The sequence below is a fragment of the Bacillus rossius genome, chromosome 10 (assembly GCF_032445375.1).
Source record: "Bacillus rossius redtenbacheri isolate Brsri chromosome 10, Brsri_v3, whole genome shotgun sequence".
Taxonomy (NCBI): Eukaryota; Metazoa; Arthropoda; class Insecta; order Phasmatodea; family Bacillidae; genus Bacillus; species Bacillus rossius.
Window position 1 is genome coordinate 22537511 of NC_086337.1, and position 20125 is coordinate 22557635.

The 20125-nt window shown below is 36.0% G+C and overlaps 1 protein-coding gene across 1 annotated transcript in view; it reads right to left on the minus strand.

Moving 5' to 3' along the window:
* Window positions 1-2381: 2381 nt before the first annotated feature.
* Window positions 2382-20125, minus strand: part of LOC134535842 (condensin complex subunit 3) — a 63535-nt gene continuing 45791 nt past the window's right edge. The window contains exons 14-20 of the mRNA XM_063375166.1: window positions 19718-19899; window positions 16783-16900; window positions 14124-14344; window positions 11700-11867; window positions 6105-6290; window positions 5597-5709; window positions 2382-2722 (exon numbers count right to left, since the gene is read on the minus strand). Of these exons, the coding sequence (XP_063231236.1) occupies window positions 2635-2722; window positions 5597-5709; window positions 6105-6290; window positions 11700-11867; window positions 14124-14344; window positions 16783-16900; window positions 19718-19899 (1076 nt within the window). The 3' untranslated portion in view covers window positions 2382-2634. The remainder of the gene's footprint in view (window positions 2723-5596; window positions 5710-6104; window positions 6291-11699; window positions 11868-14123; window positions 14345-16782; window positions 16901-19717; window positions 19900-20125) is intronic.

The following is a 20125-nucleotide window of genomic DNA, read 5'->3' on the forward strand; positions in this document are numbered from 1 at the left end:
TTTCCCTTTGTTACCGCCCGCTTCTTTGTTGCCGCTAGTCTTTCACTCCTTCACCCAAAAAAAAAAGTCAACCGTGTCCCGGCGGGTCATGAGAGTGACCGATGTTCGCGATCCGTTCACGTGTCGTCAGACAAAGGACTCGAGACAAGACAAAGAAAGATAAACACGCGTTAATTGTTTTCTAGAACTTCGAAGCACCACTAAATTTGCTGTAGTTCTGATTTTACTACGCACTGTAACAACAGAACGTCTATTGTTTCCATCTTGCTTCTTCCACAAATAAACCGAGACGCACCGGCTCCCGCGCGTGCCGCGGACGTCCGCGTGTCTACTACTAACGACTGTATCCGAACCGACCCGCCATAAATATCACTACGTTCGTGACCGATCCGGCCCGGAGGACCAAAATGTTCCGTGACTACGGAAGTTAAAGAATTCACCCGAAAATTGGTGAATTCTAGCAGCGCCCAGCACCAACTTGTGTCTAGGCGGCCATCTTAATTTTTACTGTCCTTTGTTGGATACACAAGCAAGGAGAAAGTTTTGTCCGCACACAACCAACAACAAAAAGAAAAACTCTGTTCCATGTCCATGCTCCGAGCACAAACAAATGAGAAATATATACAAAGGGTCCTTTTTTAAAAGTCACTGAACAGTTACTTATCTATCCCTTTTGATGTGGTCTAAGATTGTGGACGGCCGGACACTGAATTGTTAAATACCAGACAGCGTTTCAGCCACGTGTGAGCAAAATAGAGAGAAGGCACAACCTCCCTAGTAATCAGACAAAGGAGGACCAAGGGTCAACACCCGTGCCGTATTTCTTAAGCGCCAATAAGCCGAGACACGGTACACGATTACTTCATATGCAGGGGTGACCCTTCTGAGGGTAAATACGGTATAGACAATGTTCTTTTTTATTCTGTTTTCTGTCCACACAAAGTAGTAGTGGTACAAATCCTTTATAAAAATTGGTAAGTCAAAGAATAACATTATATAATATTATTTATTATTTAATCAACTAACTTAGTACAAAAATTCAGCATCCAATTTGAGGGTGAAAATAATGTTATGATATTTTAAGGCTGAACCCACAAAAAAAATAAGCAAAACTTAGGCTAACTGGCTTGAAACCTCATCCATTGTCATAGGAAATTAGCAATGGGTAAACAGGGGTGGATTAACCAGATGATTCTGCAGTGGTTTACAATTTTCTTTCCCAATATGATTGGTTTAAACGTTTAAAATTATCACACATTTTATGATGTTGACTGTGTGTCAATCAGATGGGTGTAAATAATTGTCAATTTTCTTTAAAACAATTAATCTGTAAACACCAGTGGATTCAAGAAGGCTTGAGTGTATGAGTTTAGATGACTACATTCTTAATTACAGTAGAGCACCCCTCAACCGGAATCATTGGGGGGAGGTCTATTCCGGTTATGGGAAAATTCCGGGTAATGGGAGTTGCGGTAGGGCCGGCCTCCGAGCCGGTTGAATGACCTTCATTCAAGCAAGCTGGCAGGCACGTGTTTCTTATCTCTGTGGGTGGGTGCGTGTGTGAGCGAAGAGGATGATGAAGAGGGTTCGGGGGAGGTAGTAGGACTACAGCTGCAGTGTTGTGTTACTTCTGTGTTGATGTGCTAGTGATTCACACTTCCTGGAGAGTGTATAGTCACTGCCACGCACAGTTTACATTTCACATTCACAAGAATCACACTACAAGCATTTCGTTTAAAAACACAGAGATAGAGAAATATAGGTAAATGTAGACTGTTTAATCATATATTAACGTATAAATATGTACATAATACATATTTGTACACTAAATTATTGTCTACAAATGAAAGCATCACATGTTGGAAGTAAATGTTACTTGCTATCACGTGTGTCAGCGTGTGTAGTGGGAGTCGGTGTACATACTCTCGGGCCGGCCAGAATTTTCCGTTTACTTGACATAGTGAAATAATAAAACTACTTATAGCATAAACATGTTTACAGTAATTCACGTCCGACGCGAAAACCAGCGGTGTATTTAACTATTTATGCAATGCGCGGGAAAGACTGGCTATCATTAGCTCTGTGACAGACGTGCGCGCGCGCGCCTACAAGACATGTACAGTCAGGCAAAAGCAAAAACGCCTCGTTCCAGTGCGGAAATGTTTTGGAAAATTAGTTCCGGATATCGGGAGTTCCGTTTGTGGGGATTACGGTTGAGGGGTGCTCTACTGTAAAACATTTTGCGCAACTTCTGGACGCCTGTTTCATGAACACTATACAGAGCAGCTATAACCAAATTTATATTTCACATTAAATTTGATTAGTTTTTGAGGGTCAAAAAATATAGAAGGGAAAAGGATAGCCTCAAAATAAGTGACACGTTCAGCATATAAAAATATTTATTAAGATAATTCACAAACTTAGAATTTGTCAAACATGCAAAAACTATTTTTAAAATTACAGTGGGCCTCACTTGTAACAATCAAAATTGACTCCTAACAACATGCATATATGTAGTAGAAAAAAAAGTAAAATGAGTCACCTACAATAATTTAATAATGTTTAAATTTAAAAATATTGTATATATTATGAAACTATATGAAGCACATGATGTGGTGTCATGCTTAATGAAGACTATGTAGTGTCTTCACTCTCTGAATCTTCACTGCTCACATCTGGGCTTTCAGGTACCATAGTATTGTTCCTTGACCTCAAAGACCACCTTAAAACACACAAATTACCACACACATTAAAATATAATGTAATGTATGTATTTTGGAAACCAAGCAGACAATGAGAGAAAAATTTTATTACAAGGCTAGGTAGAGAAAACTGGATGACAACCACAGATGTCAGACATGGCATAACTTTCATTCAAGACACTTAATCGCAAACCTGATAACAGATTACGAACAGAAATACATATAACTTGTGAGGCATGTGTTGCACCTCTGAAACGTGTGCAAGTATCTACTAAAACAGATGACAATCTGATGCATGATGCCAGCTCACCGTTGCATTTTACTTAGTCTGGTTAGCAGTAGTTGTCAAAAGCTGGGTCTCCTGTGAGAGAACAAGTAAAGTTATTGCAAGAAATGTTCTTAAAGAAAATAGCTTGTGAGTAAATGCCCAGTGAACAGCAACTAGCCAGATACTCTGAGACGTCTAGCTATGAAGTTAGGGGCAGTGGGGTCTCAGAGATGTTCTTAGAGGGCCCCAGAAGTAAGCCAGATATATTCAAGAGACAAGTTCAGAAAATTATATGAAGTTTATTCATGGTGAACTAACTTTTTCAAATTTTACATTTAACTTTTAAATATACATTCACGTAATAAATAATACGAGCAATTAGCCTTCCCTTTGCAATAGCTTTCCAGATTTATTTTACAGCAAATCTATATGTGAGGGGAGACCCATAAATTACCACACTGAGAGTGCACTGCCATTAAACAATTTATATTTACGCATGACATATTTATTTAAAACCAACACAGGTTAGTTATTTAAGTATATAGTCAACCACAACAGTGCAATGTTATTTTTTTTAAACCAAAAATGGAAATTTTCGCAAATTTTCGCATAAAGGGTGCAGTACATTTTATTAAACAAAATATTGGCATAAAATATGCCGATAAGTATTACATGGGTAAATATGGTATTGTTCACTTATATGTCCTATCCAATACTGTTTTTTATGATGCTATTTTTAGTAGGGTTCTGCGATTATTCAAAATTTCCGAATTCGAGTTTGAATTTTTTGATATTCGATTCGTCAATTCGAATCAAATTCATTTTACAATAATTCGACTTGCAAAATCTGGCCCGGATACACTAAAATAAGACATCCCCCCGCCCCCAATGTTTTAAAGTAATGTAAAAAGACGATTACATCTTTCACTTACAAAAATTATACAGCGAAACCCCTTATTTACGTTACCGTTATTTACGTTTTCCCGTTATTTGAACCATTTTATTTCTGTCCCGTTTTAACCTCATTTGATGTAATGCAATAAATTCCAGTTGTTTACAAAGCGCCTATTGCTTTACGCAGTTTACGCCGTTCGTTCTGTTAAAACTGCATACTAACTTAATTAATACTATTACAAAGTAAATCGTGTTTTAAAAACGTTTTTAAAAGTTATAAACTTCATCTTTAACGTCTCGGGAGTCACTTTATACCGCTTATAAAACGTAAGCAGCGCCAGTTTGGTTGTGTTGATTCCTATATTCCTGTATAGAGTGCGCGCACGTAGTCGAAGATCGATATCGATAGCTCGCAGTTTACGCCGTTCGTTCTGATAAAACTGCATACTAACTTAAATAATCCTATTACAAAGTAATATGATGTGTACATCGTGTTTTAAAGACTTTTTTAAAAGTTATAAACTTCATCTTTAACGTTTCGGGAGCGTAAGCAGCGCCAGTTTGGTTGTGTTGATTCCTGTATTCCCATATAGAGTGCGCGCACGTAGTCGAAGATCGATATTGATAGCTCGCAGACTGCATGCACGCGCGCGCTCTGTCAGGAACGATCATTATGCGTATAGTTACAAATCACGTTCTTGTTACGGGTTAATTTTTTTTTTACGTTGAATAAAATAGTTTTATTGCATCACTCATTAATTTAAATTATTTGGCGTGCTCTCGCAAAGTCTACTTTTTATTTTTTAAATAAACGTACTTTCCATGAATAGGTCTCACCCCTAATTTTCAAACTTGATTTTAGAATAAAATGTGCGATGCTTAAGTGATAAAAATGGTAAATTAGTTATTTTTTTTTGTACAACTTCCTTATGCTGTGATATTTTTATTAATATTTTTATCCTTGAAAGTCAAACATGCTAAATAAGGTAAACTGTGATACTTTTTATGGTCTTCCCTTTATTTTCACTTTCCTGCTTTTTTAATTTTTTTTTTCAATTTTCTTTTTATATTCTCAAATTCGATTCGAAAAAAATTCGAAACTCATGAATTTTTTTGAAATTCGATTCGAAAGGAAAAATCACAATTCGCAGATGTCTAATTTTTAGTGCTGTTCATTTTTCATGCAGTATTGTTTAATCATTACCTTGTACCATTGTATTTGTTTTTATTGTTTTCTGTGTGAAGATTGATGTAATTTTTTTTTGTTGTTTTTTGATTGCATTTTATTTGAGTAGATGTTGTTCTGTTATTTTATTTTAGTTTGCACCGTTGAGTGGCATGTTACAATTGTAAATAAATAAATAAATAAATAAATAAATAAATAAATAAATAAATAAAAGTGTATTATTATATTGGCACTTGTGTACAGGCATAAGATATAAGCGAAGCTAACCTTTGGTGGCAGTTATTTGAATTCTTGTGCAACTGCTGTTACTATCATAAGAGCATATAACTGTTAAATTGTTGTAAAGCTGAGACTGTTAGGACAACAATATTGAAGAAGCAGAGTCCCTTGGTTTGATGGGATTTGAGGATTTGATTGGCTGATAGAATCAGGACATGCTAAAAATAACCCTCAGCAGGCGTCAAGCGACCCATGGGCCGACATCTTGACACACCAGTTCCACATCACTGAGATGCTGCGAGGATGTTCAGTTCTACCTGAACTTACCTCGGGCTGTTTGAGCTCTCAGACTCCGTGCTTCCGTGGCTCAGATGGCTCCGCTGACTTGTGGGGTTCCACAGAGCCCCCTGTTTTCCACTCACCGCTTTCGCTGAAGGCACCTGAAACACGCGAATACTGCTATAGTTTCCATTTGCTTTTTCAGTAATTATATTACACGTAAAGGGAATTCACAATCAGGGACTTATTTGGCAAACAAGCAGAACTTTGCGAAGTAAAACATGCTCTTTGGGACTTGCTTAGGCAAGTGATGAGTTCATAATTTTTGAAACAAGTTTTAATTGATAAAGTAGTGGTTGACGAAGCAACACTTAGATGTCTTATATCGTGCTTGATAGAGTAACGACACGAGTAGCTGTGCTAATCACAGCTGAACATCCTGCTGCATACGGAACAGTATTCCCGAAGTGTTGTGAGCTCCTGGGTCAGGAGCCATGCCAATGCTAGGACGGCTCCTTCCTGTATCCTCGCTGCTGACGGGCCGTCGGTGCCGTACCTGAGCGGGGAGCGAGGTCTCCAGAGTGTTGCTGGAGCTCTGCAAGGAGTCCAGGGCAGCGGAACTCCGCAAGGAGTCCACGGCAGAAGCGTGCGTGTCCGTGCTCGCCGTCGTCTCCCAGGAACCTCCCGCCAGCTGCTGTTGGAACTTCTTCAAGTAGCGTAGAGCGTCTTTCTGATCGACCGCCTGGAACACTGCTGAACTTTAAGAGGTCTGCGAGTATTCCAAAAATATTTAATATTCATACATAATTTGTTATTTGATTTAAAATATCAAATCAAATTTTTTTAAACTACTATTTGCTAACAATAGATACACCAAGTGAGACTCATTAACAAAATATTTAAATGAAAAAAATAAAAAAAAGGAGCATTTATGATACTAAGATGATATATTGAGACTTTGAATTGGTTTTCTGCAACAATGCATACAAATCCTTTTTATACATATTTAAAAAATATATGTAATTGTAAGGATATTATAAAAATTCTCCATTTTTATTTATAGACAAAAAAGAGTTTGCAAATATAAAATTTTATTGGTTTAAGAAAATGCATTTCCGTTCTTTCCTTGAATTTTACACCACTCATTGTGGTTCAATATATATTTCTCTGTTTCATTTTACTTTATTTAGCATCAATATTTCTCGGACTCCTGTGAAGTGTGAAGAAAAAAATGTTACATTTTTATTGGAGAAATATTTGATATTTGTGAATAGCTGGGTACTCAAATCAAATAGAAAAAAAATCAGGATTTGCAAAACCTACTGGACTTACAACATTACAAGGTACTTAAACAACATGCCAGTTCACCCAGAGCGAAGAAACGTCACAGCCTCTCGTCATCAAAGTCAAAGTTACAGAATGTATGCATATTGGCTTAGGCACAGAGGTGTACGTTTAATTCTCAAATGTGAAGATTTGTAACTGTTTAACAGGTGAACAAAGACACTTTTTCTGTTTGGCAGTGAAATTCAAAAGGTAGAAGCAAACACAAGAAGTATAAATGGGCAAGCGAGTAAGGTGTATGATTTGTAGCATCATAGGTAAAGAGTTGTGATAGATGTTTCATCGTAATCTCTTTTTTTATTCAGACATAGCAAATTAAAGTATTTACATTATTTCTCACACAAATCAGTTTAATTTGGCAATAGTTAAAAATTATTACTAACTATGACAGTTCTTGTGTATGCAAAAAATATTTAGTAAAAAAAAAAAACAAAAATTAATTACACTTCTAAATAGTAAAACAGACACCAATTTATGTATGCAGTAAATCATTTCTTTATGCTGTTCACTGCCTAGCTATAAGGGCACAGGGTAAAATGAGCCGAAAGTGAAATTATTAATAATTTTTTTTTTATGTTGTTTAATATCAAAAACTTCTAAATTTTATCTAATGTACACATACAGTAAACTTACAATTATCCATGTAAAATGGGTCCTATTGAAGCCCAGATGGATAATAAGGGCCACCCTAAAATTTCAGACTATAACGCCACAAAAAACACGGTCACTTCACTGAGATGGACATCAACACAAGTAATTGTCATATATAGGGGCCTGTTCTTTTCGCGATCGCGATATAACGACGATAAACGCGAAATCACCTTTAAATACAGTTTTTACGTGAAATCGCCATAACACAGCGTTTTTACACAAAGTTTGTATTAAAACGCGAAATCGCAGTGTTTTTACGCAAAATTTAAATACTCGGTAAAAGACTTGTCTCGTCACTGGTAAACAAACACCGCAACATGGCCACCACTGAACATTAATCATAAATGCACTAAAGCAAACAAAAGCTTACACACGCTAACGTTATAATGTTAAACCCAAAAATATACTGTAAAAATACGCAAAACTACGGCGTTTATTTTCCTTTCCGGCATAATGTTAGGATAGATAAGACAAACAGGCGAAGTTTTAAAGCGTACGCACACCACTCGGGGCACTGATGTCAGCTTGGAACAGCAACACCGGATAAATACAAAAGCAAGCAGATGTTTGGGCGAACGGTGTTTGGAACAGCCTTACGTGAGTGGCCATATCACGTCAGCCGGGAGCGCTGGCATATAGTTGGAACAGCGTCGTAGTATCAAGCAGATTATCGGGCGAACCAGGCACAAGCATTTTAAATCGCGCCAAAAAGTGGAAAAATGTAAACAAACATTCATTTTCGAATGGTGTGACGATGATGATTAGTTGGTCAACAGTGTTTTATAGATTTTGTTGGGTCGTTACCACAACGCGGAAATACTATAACGCCGAATGTCAAAATTGACCACACAGCCGAAATACCATAACGCTGAATGTCAAAATTGACCACAACGCCGAAATAACTGAATGAATTTGTGTGCGTTTCTTAAATGTACCTTAATGCCGAAATACCACAACCTAACCTAACCTTACCTTACCTTACCTTACCTTACCTAACCTTACCTTACCTTACCTTACCTTACCTAACCTGTCCTAACCTAGTCTAATCTAACCTAACCTAACCTTTGTGGCAGCCCTGTAATGACATTTTTCGGCGTTAGTGTATTTCGGCGTTGTGGTACACAGCAGTTTTCTGTCGTCGTGATCAATTTGGCATTTCGGCGTTGTGGTATTTTGGCATTGTGGTGCGTCCCCGATTTTAGTTTCCAGTTTAGTTTATGGGAACTAACTAATAATCAGTGTCTAAATCAAAAGTTTGTCATATAAATATATGTAAACTATTTGTTTAGGGTGTTCAGTAATGAGTACCGTAAAAATGGTTTTATTTTTCCTTAAATTTCGTTTTGAAAAAATCAAATTTCAGTTTTATTTCGCTGTTTTGGTTTTTCATGTTTACTTTAACTTTTGAGAATGGTTTTATGACCTACAAGTTTTGCTTGGCTAAATAATAGTGGCACGGCGTATACTGCACTCTAAAGTCAACACTATTGGCAAATAAAAATTGTGGGCTTGAAACAGCTCGGCACGGCCCGGTGCCGCCTAGCGCGCTGCCTCGGCACGGCCCGGTGCCGCCTAGCGCGCTGCCTCGGCACGGCCCGGTGCCGCCTAGCGCGCTGCCTCGGCACGGCATGTCTCAACTTAGTATTCTTTTAATATTTCTTGCTGCTGTTCTTTGTCCCGTTGACGCCGTATTCACTTGCTCTGCAGTCGTATTGCATTTGCTGAGAAGTGTAGTTACGGCAGTTAAAGGTCACTGATTTTGCTTATCAATCGGCGTAGTGCCATGTGTTCATGTTTACGAGTAGTAGAGGTGTAAAAGTAACGAAAAAAACTGTACCCGTATGTATTCGTTACTATAACAATTAGTACTCGTTACTATCGTGTCGCTACGTTACTCGTTACTTCTGATACCGCATAACATGCTATGTTATGTTGCAGCAACGAATCGAGTCGTATTGCGTACGCGTACAGTATGACGTCTCGTAAATAATAATAAATAGAATATAAACAATTAACAATATTTGATAATTAACAGTTTTTGTTAACCAAGAAACAATTAAATCTAATTAGAGCGGTTTTATTATATTCTCTCTTTTAAGATAAAAACAAAAAAAAAAGTGAAAATACGCGATAATAAAGAACAAAAACATACATATTTCTAATTTGTAAAAAATACTTTCTTATAAACAGTAAAAAACTTGGACGACAAATTTCCATATTATACTTTACTTATTAAACAAACATCGTTCTTTGTAACGTAAATTCATCGAATATGCGCGCGCATGCGTAAACCATACGAAAAATGCGAGTAACGAAATCCAGCCGTGTGTAACGTTTCGTTACTAGAAACTAGATGGCGCACCCGTTACTCAGTCAGTACCGAATACATACGGTTTGCTACAGCTCTAACGAGTAGGTTTCCAAGCCAGTCAAACGTAGTTGAAAGCATGAGGTTGTTAACTGTTTAACATGAAAGGAAGAATTAAAAATTTATATTTCCCTACAAGATTAATGTGTAAATACAGCTGTAAGGCGACAGTTTGCAGCAAAGAAGTGGGTTGAAAATCATGGCAGCTATATTGTGTTGAAAACATCGCCGGTATTTTTTATTAACTTTGTGTTGATGCTCAGGTACATTTTTCTCTTTTTAATTAGTTTATGATTGCAATTACTGCTTTCGTTTCAAATTGTCATGATTACGTGACGGGAATACTGTAAATCATTATTTACTTTCATTACTACAAAGCGGCCATGTTGGAACTTAGAAAAATGGCGATGTGCCATCAACGTCGTGTTTACTTGTTTTTAGCGATGTCTTGCATGGGTGGTCTAATTCATTATTATCAGTTTTATTTCTCGATGCTGTGCGATTTCGGTGTTTTGTCGCGAATTAAGGTAAATTGCGGTGTTATTTCGCGATATCGCGATTCGCGAAATTTCCGTGTCTCTAGTAATGAGTAGGTTCAAGTAAAATTATTTAACTTAAATAATTTCAGATATATTTACAGTAACACACACATTCCCCCCCCCCCCCCAAGTTTTTAGCACCGCTTTTGTGTTTTTAAGTGAATTTTAACACAGCTTTTGCTAATTTTTAATGATGAAATCTGAAAATTTTATTTACCACTTTCAGGGGACCCTAGTCATAGTTTCAATGGTGTATAAATCGATAGTCACGCGATACAGTAGCAGCTTACTTGCTGTATACATCTATTACGAAACAGGGGTTGCGACTCTCTTGTGTACATAATAATACTGAAACAATATACAATTTACCTGGCTGCCGCTAACTAGGAAATCATGTGAATAACTAGGGGTTTAGTTAAGTCAATTTTAGCTCATTCAATCACTAATTTGGGAACATAGAATTTAAAAATAAAAAGATTGAATTATTTCATAAAATAAATTGCAATAGATTTAAAGGTGTTTTGCAGTTCACAATGATTTTCAGGATCAATTTGTAGAGTATCAGGATGTGGAAAATAAGGCGACAGAAAGTGAAATGGTGGTTTGGTTGAGTTTGTGTTTGGGGGTTGTGTTTGTGGGTTGGGGGTTAGGGGATAGGGGTTGGGTGTTTGTGTTTGTGAGTTAGGGGTTGGGTTTTTGTGTGTTTGTAGGGTTGGGGGTTGTGTGTCTGTGCATTTGATTTGTTTGTGTGTGTGGTTGTTTGTGTGTGTTTGTTTTTGTGTGTGTGTGTTAGGGGTTGGGGTTTGTGTTAGTGTATGTTTGTGGTTGGTTTGGTTGGTTAGGTTATGTTTGGTTAGGTTAGCTACATAATTAAAAACCAATTATTTAATAATTTAATTATTTTAACTAACATTTTCCATATGATTATTGTGACTTGACTTAACCAATCAGTCACTTTTGTAATGTATAATTTTCCGAAGTTGTTGCATGGCATGAAATTTTTTATTTTTTAGTGGGATTCTAATTCTCATTCTTAGTATTCAAATTTGATGTTTTGTTTAACGACTAATTTTAATTGCTTGGTGTGTTTTTTGTACACCCAGCTTTTTAGTTATATGTAATTTCTAAGCAACAGTTTTGACATCCTCAACACAAATGCTTCACTCGCATGTAATGTGCGACGATCATGCGATGAAACACGGCAGGTCTCAGGTGGCCTGGAAGGGTCCAGCCGAGCACTCTCACGCACCGCCTTGATCTTGCGGGCCAGGACCGCGAGCTGGTCTCGCACGACGTCGTCGTCCAGGGACACCTTCAGCATGGAGAGAGCGTACAGCAGCACCGTCACGAGGTCGCTGTCCGGCTCCTTCAGCACCTCGCTGCAGAGCGACATGGCCAGGTTGTTGTGCACGTTGCCCTGGAACGTGTTGTAACAACCCAGATTACGGCCTTCCTCATGCAATCCAGTAATAATAATTTTCTATACTTTTTTTTTGTCAAATTTCAGGTTAGATGTAACGTAATTCTCAGGGTTTATTGTTTTTATTTTCAAAACTCATAAGTTTATTTTTCTAGTAAAATTTTTTGCTGGCTTCTTTTGTGTGGGAAGGCATGCTGACGTGATTCTCCTTCATTTTTCCACGACCGGGGCTTTGTTTCACACGCTAGGCGCGTGAGTCACGGTCACGGGAGTGTGTGAGAGACAAAATCGCTGCGTCGTGGGAACAGAAGTTAAGCATTTCGTGGACGCTTCTGTTGCCATGCCCGTGATTGGCTGAGAATTACGTCAGCGAGCCCAGGACACTGCCCGCACAAAGGAAAGGAATGCTGTAAGATCAGTCGTTGTCCAAGCACCAGGCCGAGCGGTCGTTGTTCGGGCGGCTGGCCGAGCAGGCCGTGGTTCCGTGTATTATTTTTTTTATGTACAGTTAGTTTTTTTTTTCGTGCTCTGTTGTACGAAATATAGTGTGATTTTTACATAAATAAATAAAACAGGTAATACATCGAACTGTGTGTATAAATTTCTAATTTCTTTGTGACCTGCAACCTGTATGTTCCACTCATCACTAAATTTGAGCTAGCCGGAGGTGGTGAGTGCTGACATTGTTAACAAGGGGTGGCTAGCAAACCTTTGATAAAAATAGACTTTTCTAGGCGTGGAAAAACATTTTCCTTTGACCCCCAAATGAGTTATGTCACCAATTTCTAAAGACAAGACTTTGTGGTTTGATTTTTAGTCCAATTTGTTTTTAAAATACAGGATTTTGGTGTTATTGCTTTTATTTTTATAAAAGCTGTTTTGTAATATTTACTTTACCAAAATAGTTATAAAATTTATATGCTTCATTTTTACGATAAAATAATTTGTGTTAAATTGGTCTAAAATAGATAAATTCAGAAAAATAAAAATAAATTAGCAAGCACATGTGGTTTAAAAGTGAACCAATCAGAGATGCACAAAAAAAAAAAAAATTTAATTAATTTTTCTGAATCATGCACATTGGTACAAATTTTGTCCAGATAATAATTACAATTAATTTCAAACATTGAAAGATTACTTTTTTTTTTTTAATAATTTGAATTAAGTTTTGGTTAAATAGATCTCGTGGAAAACATCCGGCCCATACTCAAAGCAAAGACTCCTAAAGCATAAAAACCTACGACAATTTTTTTTTTCCTGGTGGATATCAATCAGTCGGCGACCAGATACAGGCCCACGCTCACACTGCTAGTGCAGTGTGACAGCTCAGGCATGGCCCAAAAAAAGGTCACACTAAGAGGGGTGAAAACTTCACCTTTTTACTAAGCATACATACACTGGACAGAAAAAAAGAGAAACATTCTAAGCAGCTACTGTGTTCCTACACTTTAGTTAAAACAAGCCAAAGAATATAATCCATTAATCAGAGTATATTTTAATATAAATAATGATATATTTTCACATAATAAAAATTCAAATAAACAAGTTTGAATTTTTTTTTACCTACACCATATTTAATTATATATTAAAATTGCTCATTGTACATTCTTTGTAAACCCACCCTCTTGAAGTTTCTTTACACATACTGCAATTGTCTTACATACATATTTTCTTTGTAATGTTTATTAATTTTTTTTCAGATCCTATTTTGATTACCATGAAAAATATTTATTTATGTTTTCCTTTCAAAATTTTACCTATAGTAATTGTAGTTGACTTAATCTAACTAACTTTTCACTTTAGTATTGTTTATCTAATTTCTCATAAGCCACTACACTACACATTTTTCTTTCAATATGTTTTTGTTGTATACATGAATTTTTTTTGTTATGTTAGATTTATTATAATTCTTACTATGCAAATTCAATATTCGTATTCAAGAATAATTTCATATACTTATTCGATTCAAATTAAAAATTCTGATATTTGTACAGGCCTTATCTTACCAACACATAAATGGAACAAAAAAAAACTGTGGGATGCACAAAACTTAATAAGCTGATAACTAAGAAACCCAAAAATTTATCAAATCTAAGATGGTAGGGTATTTTTTTTAAAAGTAGAACTGTCACTAAAGTAAAGGGGAAAAAATTCTGCTTCATTTATTATAACCGCAGCCTTATGTGGATTGAATAAAAATCTTAAAAAATTCATGCAAAAAAAAAACAAAAAAACAATGTGATTAAATAATACCTCAAAACCATTTCTCCCTGCACCCGGCTGTGTAAGGTTGACAAAAAAGCGAACTATAGCCTGAAGTTCTATGTTGGACAAGGGACTGGAGTTTGGAGCCTCGTACACAGTGCGGAGGGTTGGCAGGAACGCCTCTTCTAAAGTCGTGATGCTCCAATCACAAGTCGTCACAAACTGCGTGAAGAACGTCCCGAGCATCTGGCGTAGATGGTTGTCATCCTCTGCAGATTAATATTCATATCATTGTAGAAGACAGACTTTATGCGCTATTGTACAAAATATACAAAAATATTGACATAGGATTAACAAAAAATTAAGTTTTTTTAAACATAAAAAAAAAGATTACAATGTGCTTTAGAAAAAAAAAGTTAATAGATTGAATAAGGCAGTTGGCGACAGTAGGAAAAAATAATTATTCACTGTAAATGTTTAACTTTATTTCATGAAACCTTCCTAGAAAATAATATGTTAATAAACCATATCTGGTCACACCTGTCAGTTGTAAAACTAAGTCAAGCAATAAAAACTCTCGCTCTTGAAGAAGTTGTTTTTCAGCACTCCTAGCAAAACAAAAAATGGCAGCACACCAACATTTAAGCTAATTTGGAACAAAAAGTGATCCTGAAGGTAGCACAGGAGAAAGAAAGAGATCTCCAGACGGTGAGTAAGTACATGCAGAGTCAACTCTCCTGGCATCAGCTTAAATCTGCCACGTAGGGCTTCTTGTTCCTTATTTCTAAATTTGAGGCCACTATAATTTTTTTATAGTGTGAAGGTCGAAATGTCATAGAAGCTTCACAGAAGTCTTATGCTTTGCCATTATAATACATATTTTTGTCATTGCATTGTTCTTAGCTAGTGGTATAATATTGCCCTGTTGTATGTATTTTATCTATGCACATGAAATTAGGTTTGTTATTTCTTAGCCAATGGAAGGTCGGTATACTAATCATGCATTTATAAAATATAGTAATATATAATTCAATATGAGATTTATTCTGAGCCAACGACAAACCTAATTACTATAGTATGTATTTATGTAATGATTCAACGATTTAAACATGAGTAAAATATTTTTTTGTGTAATAGAGAAATTATTAGTGTAAATGAATTAAAACTGTAACGAGGGTCAGCTAGTTAGACAGGGCAGTACGAAGATGATCAAGTTTTGTCAGTGTTTTTACGTTGAAGGCCAAGAAGAGCAAGAAATGTTTGACTGGAAGGAAAAAGAGCTCAGTTCGAGACACGATAAGAGGCAAGAACTAGTAGTCTTAGATTCCTGAAACTATACTTGTAAAATACAATGATAATGTATTTACCCACAGAAGAGTCGTCCCTGCATTAAAATCCAACTTTTTCGCCGTTTAAGGGTTGCACCATAAATCTGTGTACAGTAGAATACAAGTGAAGTCTTTGTTCCACGTTTCAGCTTATTAGTACGTATACAGTATAAGAAATACGGCACTGGTGTTAACTCTGTCCTCTATTTGTCTACTTTTTGTGTTATTTTATTACAGTGATTTACAACCCCTTCTAATAATAAAAAGACACCCCTGTATTCCTTCCTGAATATTGCATTTTTCTTAAACAAGTCCCCTTACAGAATATTAAAAAAAAAGGTTGCAAGCTACCCTTTATCAGTTTCTTTTATAAAAACTAGCTCACACGCAGCACGTAACAGTTAGGGAGAAATTTGTGAGAGAAATTTGTGCTTGAGCTGAAGGAACGTAAAAAGCCAGGCTTTGAAGTGCGGCTTTCAAAGCACCAATGTTGGCTGCAGTTTTGGATGGAATGTTTCCCTTGAAAGCAGCAAAATCTCACAATAGTGTTACGTTTTAAAAATCTGTCGAAATAGACAAATGGAGATTGTGCCAGTTCACGGACACTTACACAAGTGTGAAGGAGAGAGGGAGGGAGAACCGTCACCATTGTAGTGGCCCCACACACACACACAAACAGGCTAGTTTATTTTTATATTTCCTCCTCCAGCTGAATACCAGCCCAGCAAGTCATGTCACTTGCCAGTGCAGTGGCTCGGCAGACAAATACAATGGTGCCTTTCAGAGCATTCTTCACACACTGCTCTCATATTTTAACCATACAATTTATAATTACTCGTAACATATTTATTAAAAACCAACACAGGATAGTTATTTACACACTTACTCAAAGATACACTGCAATAATTTTTTTTTTAATCCAAAGTTATATATTTGCATAAGAATGGCGGTTCATTTTTTAAAAAATAAAAATCAACGAAAAATGTGTGACCCATACGTGAGTAAATACTGTACCATGTGAACCTGAAACATTACAATGATAGTTAAATGACTAGAATATTTCAAACACAATAGATAATATTTTTTATTTGTTGTACATTATTTTATTTTTGACTTTTGACACCTAGATTAAGATCTTAGGGGTATATTCGAGGTAGTCTCTGTGATTTGATTTCGAGAAAATGGGAATTTGACCCATGACCAGTTACAACAAAAGGGGTAAAATCTTGATATTTTAAATTTAAATCAAAGAAAGCATTTTAATACTAGGCTCAGAATGTTTTAACTTTCAAGTAAGGCTAGGGAAAAAAATAATTTACTACACAATGAGAGCAGCTCTGTCAACAAGCCCACATCCCGCGTGTCTGAACGACACCCACCTGAAACTGGGTTGAACCACATGATGATCAGTCGCATGATCAGCACTGACGAGGTGATTCTCTGGGCCAGCATGAGCTTGCACAACCCTAGGACGGTGGCATCGCGCACTTCTTTATCCTGCAAGACATTGCATAACACTTGACCAAACACAACTGATAATGATGAATAGGAAAACTTAACATGCTACAGTAGAACCCTGTTATAATGTTCCTGCATATGTATAATGTTTTCCTGCTTATAATGTCATATTTTTAAAGTCCCAATATTTCCCCCATAAGGACAATGTATTTATTTCCTGCATATAACGTTCATAAATAGTGTTATTTCCTGCTTATAATGTTTGCTTTCTAACATTCAATAAATGGGGGAAAAATGTTTTAAAACCAAATTATTCCAACACTTACGATAAAAAGTTTCCTTTATGTATTTTTATGTTTACAATCACTGCCATACAATACAAGAAGTTTGTTAAAATACAATTTTATTCAATATACTGAAGGTACACAATGTTCATAGTTACGTGTCAGTTGGCACCCTTAGTCAACTCTTTCCTTCCTTGCCATTCCAGTGGGTATTCAGATGCACGTACATAGTCCTACGATATTTAAGTTGCCAACCATTGAGCGAGGGCATAACTAAAAGTGTTTTCTATTGCTTACAAATAATTTTTTTTTTTCATTCATACATACATAGGAATCCCAAAATTAAACATTTTCAGGTGGCGAAGGAGTAGACATTCTCACTCTTAATGTTGTCATCATGAATCGTGAGACAATTTTACAAAAAAAATGTGGCAGTTTATCTTTAAAGACAAACAGGGAACAAGAGGAAGTTGAAAATTTTTTGGCTTGTTTCAGAAAATTCATGTATCAAGTATACTATCTTTGGTTTTAACATTAAAGTTGTTTACATAGCTTGGTGAGTCCATTGGTACAAAGCTCAAACATTGTTAAGTGCTAAATTGAGATTTCCTGCTTATAATGTTTTTTTCTTGTGCTCCCTTGAAAAACATTATACAGGGTTCTACTGTATGTTCTTACAATAAACACTCGCATAATAATAATAATTATATGACAAGGGACAAGATTATATGGTGAATGCAATAAAACCTAAATAAATGGAAGTTAATACACCATATAGCACAGAAATGCAAGTTATATAATGGAATTAAGCAGAATTGAACTAAAACTTATTCATCGTTATTTCTGGACAAAAGAATGTACCAAAGTGGGGAAAATTAATGCATTTTTTTACTGTGCATTTCTAATTAAATCACTTTCAAACCACAATTGTTCCCCAATTTATTTTTATTGTTCTGAATATATCTGTTTTAGACCAATTTATTACAAATTTTTTATCGTAAAAATGCAACATATAAATATTACCACTATTTTGTGGAGTAATACAAAACTGAATTCCTCTGTTTTAAAAATGAAATTGGAAACAAAAATTGGTTGTCGGTTAACGGACGATAGTTTAACGTGACAACGTCATAACAAAACATTGATGAAATGATTGTATACTTTATGAATAAAATTGAATCATTTTATTTTAATAATAAAAGAATAAATACTTGAAATTATACTAGTAATCAGGTTTTTAAAATGTAAGAATAATTAACCTTCATTGCCGAAATTCTTGTTGTAATAAGCAATGAAAACCACATTAACTTTTCACTTCACTTTATTAACAGTTGAGTGGAAGAGAAATAGATGCGGCGGAAGCGTACAATGAGCATAACGGGACACAGCGTAACGGAACAATGTGCGTAATGGGACACAGCGTAACAGAACAATGTGCGTAACGGGACACTTTTTTGTGCGTGCAGCCGGCGTTCATCAATTTATTAGGTAGACGTTGTCACGTCAATAAAACCACAAAATCTTGTCTCTCTACATGACCCATGTTGCAATTAGGAAAGTTACGTGAAAGGAGGATGGCAGAGTCATGGATGGGCAGAAGAAATAACAAGTGGGCAAATATAGATTATGTTTGTGTGTAATTAAAGAAAGGAATTGAAATGTATTGCAATATTAATATTAACATTGAATTTGAAATGTAAATAAAGAAGTGTGGAAGATGACCAAACACAACAACTTTTAACCTTGTGGAAGTTTTCATTTACTTAAAATAACAGTGTTGAATTATGGTGGAAAACTGGGAGAAACTTAACATCCAAACCTAACTGTTGGAGGTGTACCAACCAAGATCTACCCTGCAGATCACAAGAGAGTTCGGAGATAGGTCAGCAGAAATTAAATTTCCATACAAGAGGCTGGACAGACGCTGAAATCTTAAAACTGCTGGAATTGTGCCGAAGAACTTTGGAAGATCTATCCAGCGCTATTTCAAGCTCCATCCAGGAACATTTTCTTTGATACACGGGATCTGATTCTACGCCATCAGCTCAAAATTACTCTGCCATAATTAATTAATACTTATAGTACTGTTCCTGCAGTGTGGTATTCTGAACAACAGCTACTATATCTTAAAAAACCAAATATCAATCATAATTAACTTACATTATTTTTTACATTAGCTGCTAAATTACTTGTATAATTTTTACACTGACTCATATTTTGTAAATGTGATAGTACATCAGAAAATATAACTGAGTAAGACAGGGGAATATAAGTAAAACAGTGGAATATAAGTGAGTAAGACAGGGAAATATATTTGAGTAGACAGGGGACTATAAATGAGTAAGACAGGGGAATAAAAATGAGTAAGACAGGGGAATGACACTGCCAGACTAAGTTGAATAATTAAAAGCTGATAAATAGAGCGATACTTGAAATAAATTTCTAAACCATCTCGTGGAATGGCTATGTAATTAACTGGTCTTGGCCTAACCAAACATAATAAATAAGAATTAGTTTAGATCATGTTGCCTGGAATGACTTTCAATCAGAGAAGCACTGCCTTGAAACATACGGTGCAGTCCAGAAGGTTGGTGATGATAGAGAACAGGCTGATGGAACTGGACGAAGAGGCTTTGGGGGAGTTCGGTTGCGTCGTCTCATCATCACAATCCACATCGAGGTCGTTGACAGACGTCACATCGTAGAGTTTTTTGCTGCGAGTCTTCCTCTTCTTAGCACCATCATCATCATCATCTAAAAGTAAACACACTTGTTGAGGAGCGTAATTTGCACTCATTTTGAAGGCAAGTTTATCAGGTTACAAAGAAAATTGAAGAACTCCAAAAAATGTCTCTAAGAAAAAAAAATCATAAATATAAAAATATGGTAAACTGTCACATAATAAGCAAGGGAAAAAGAAAGTGATGATGCTTAGTTCTGAGAAAATTTTTACCCATGCTAAAAAGTATGGCGTATACTA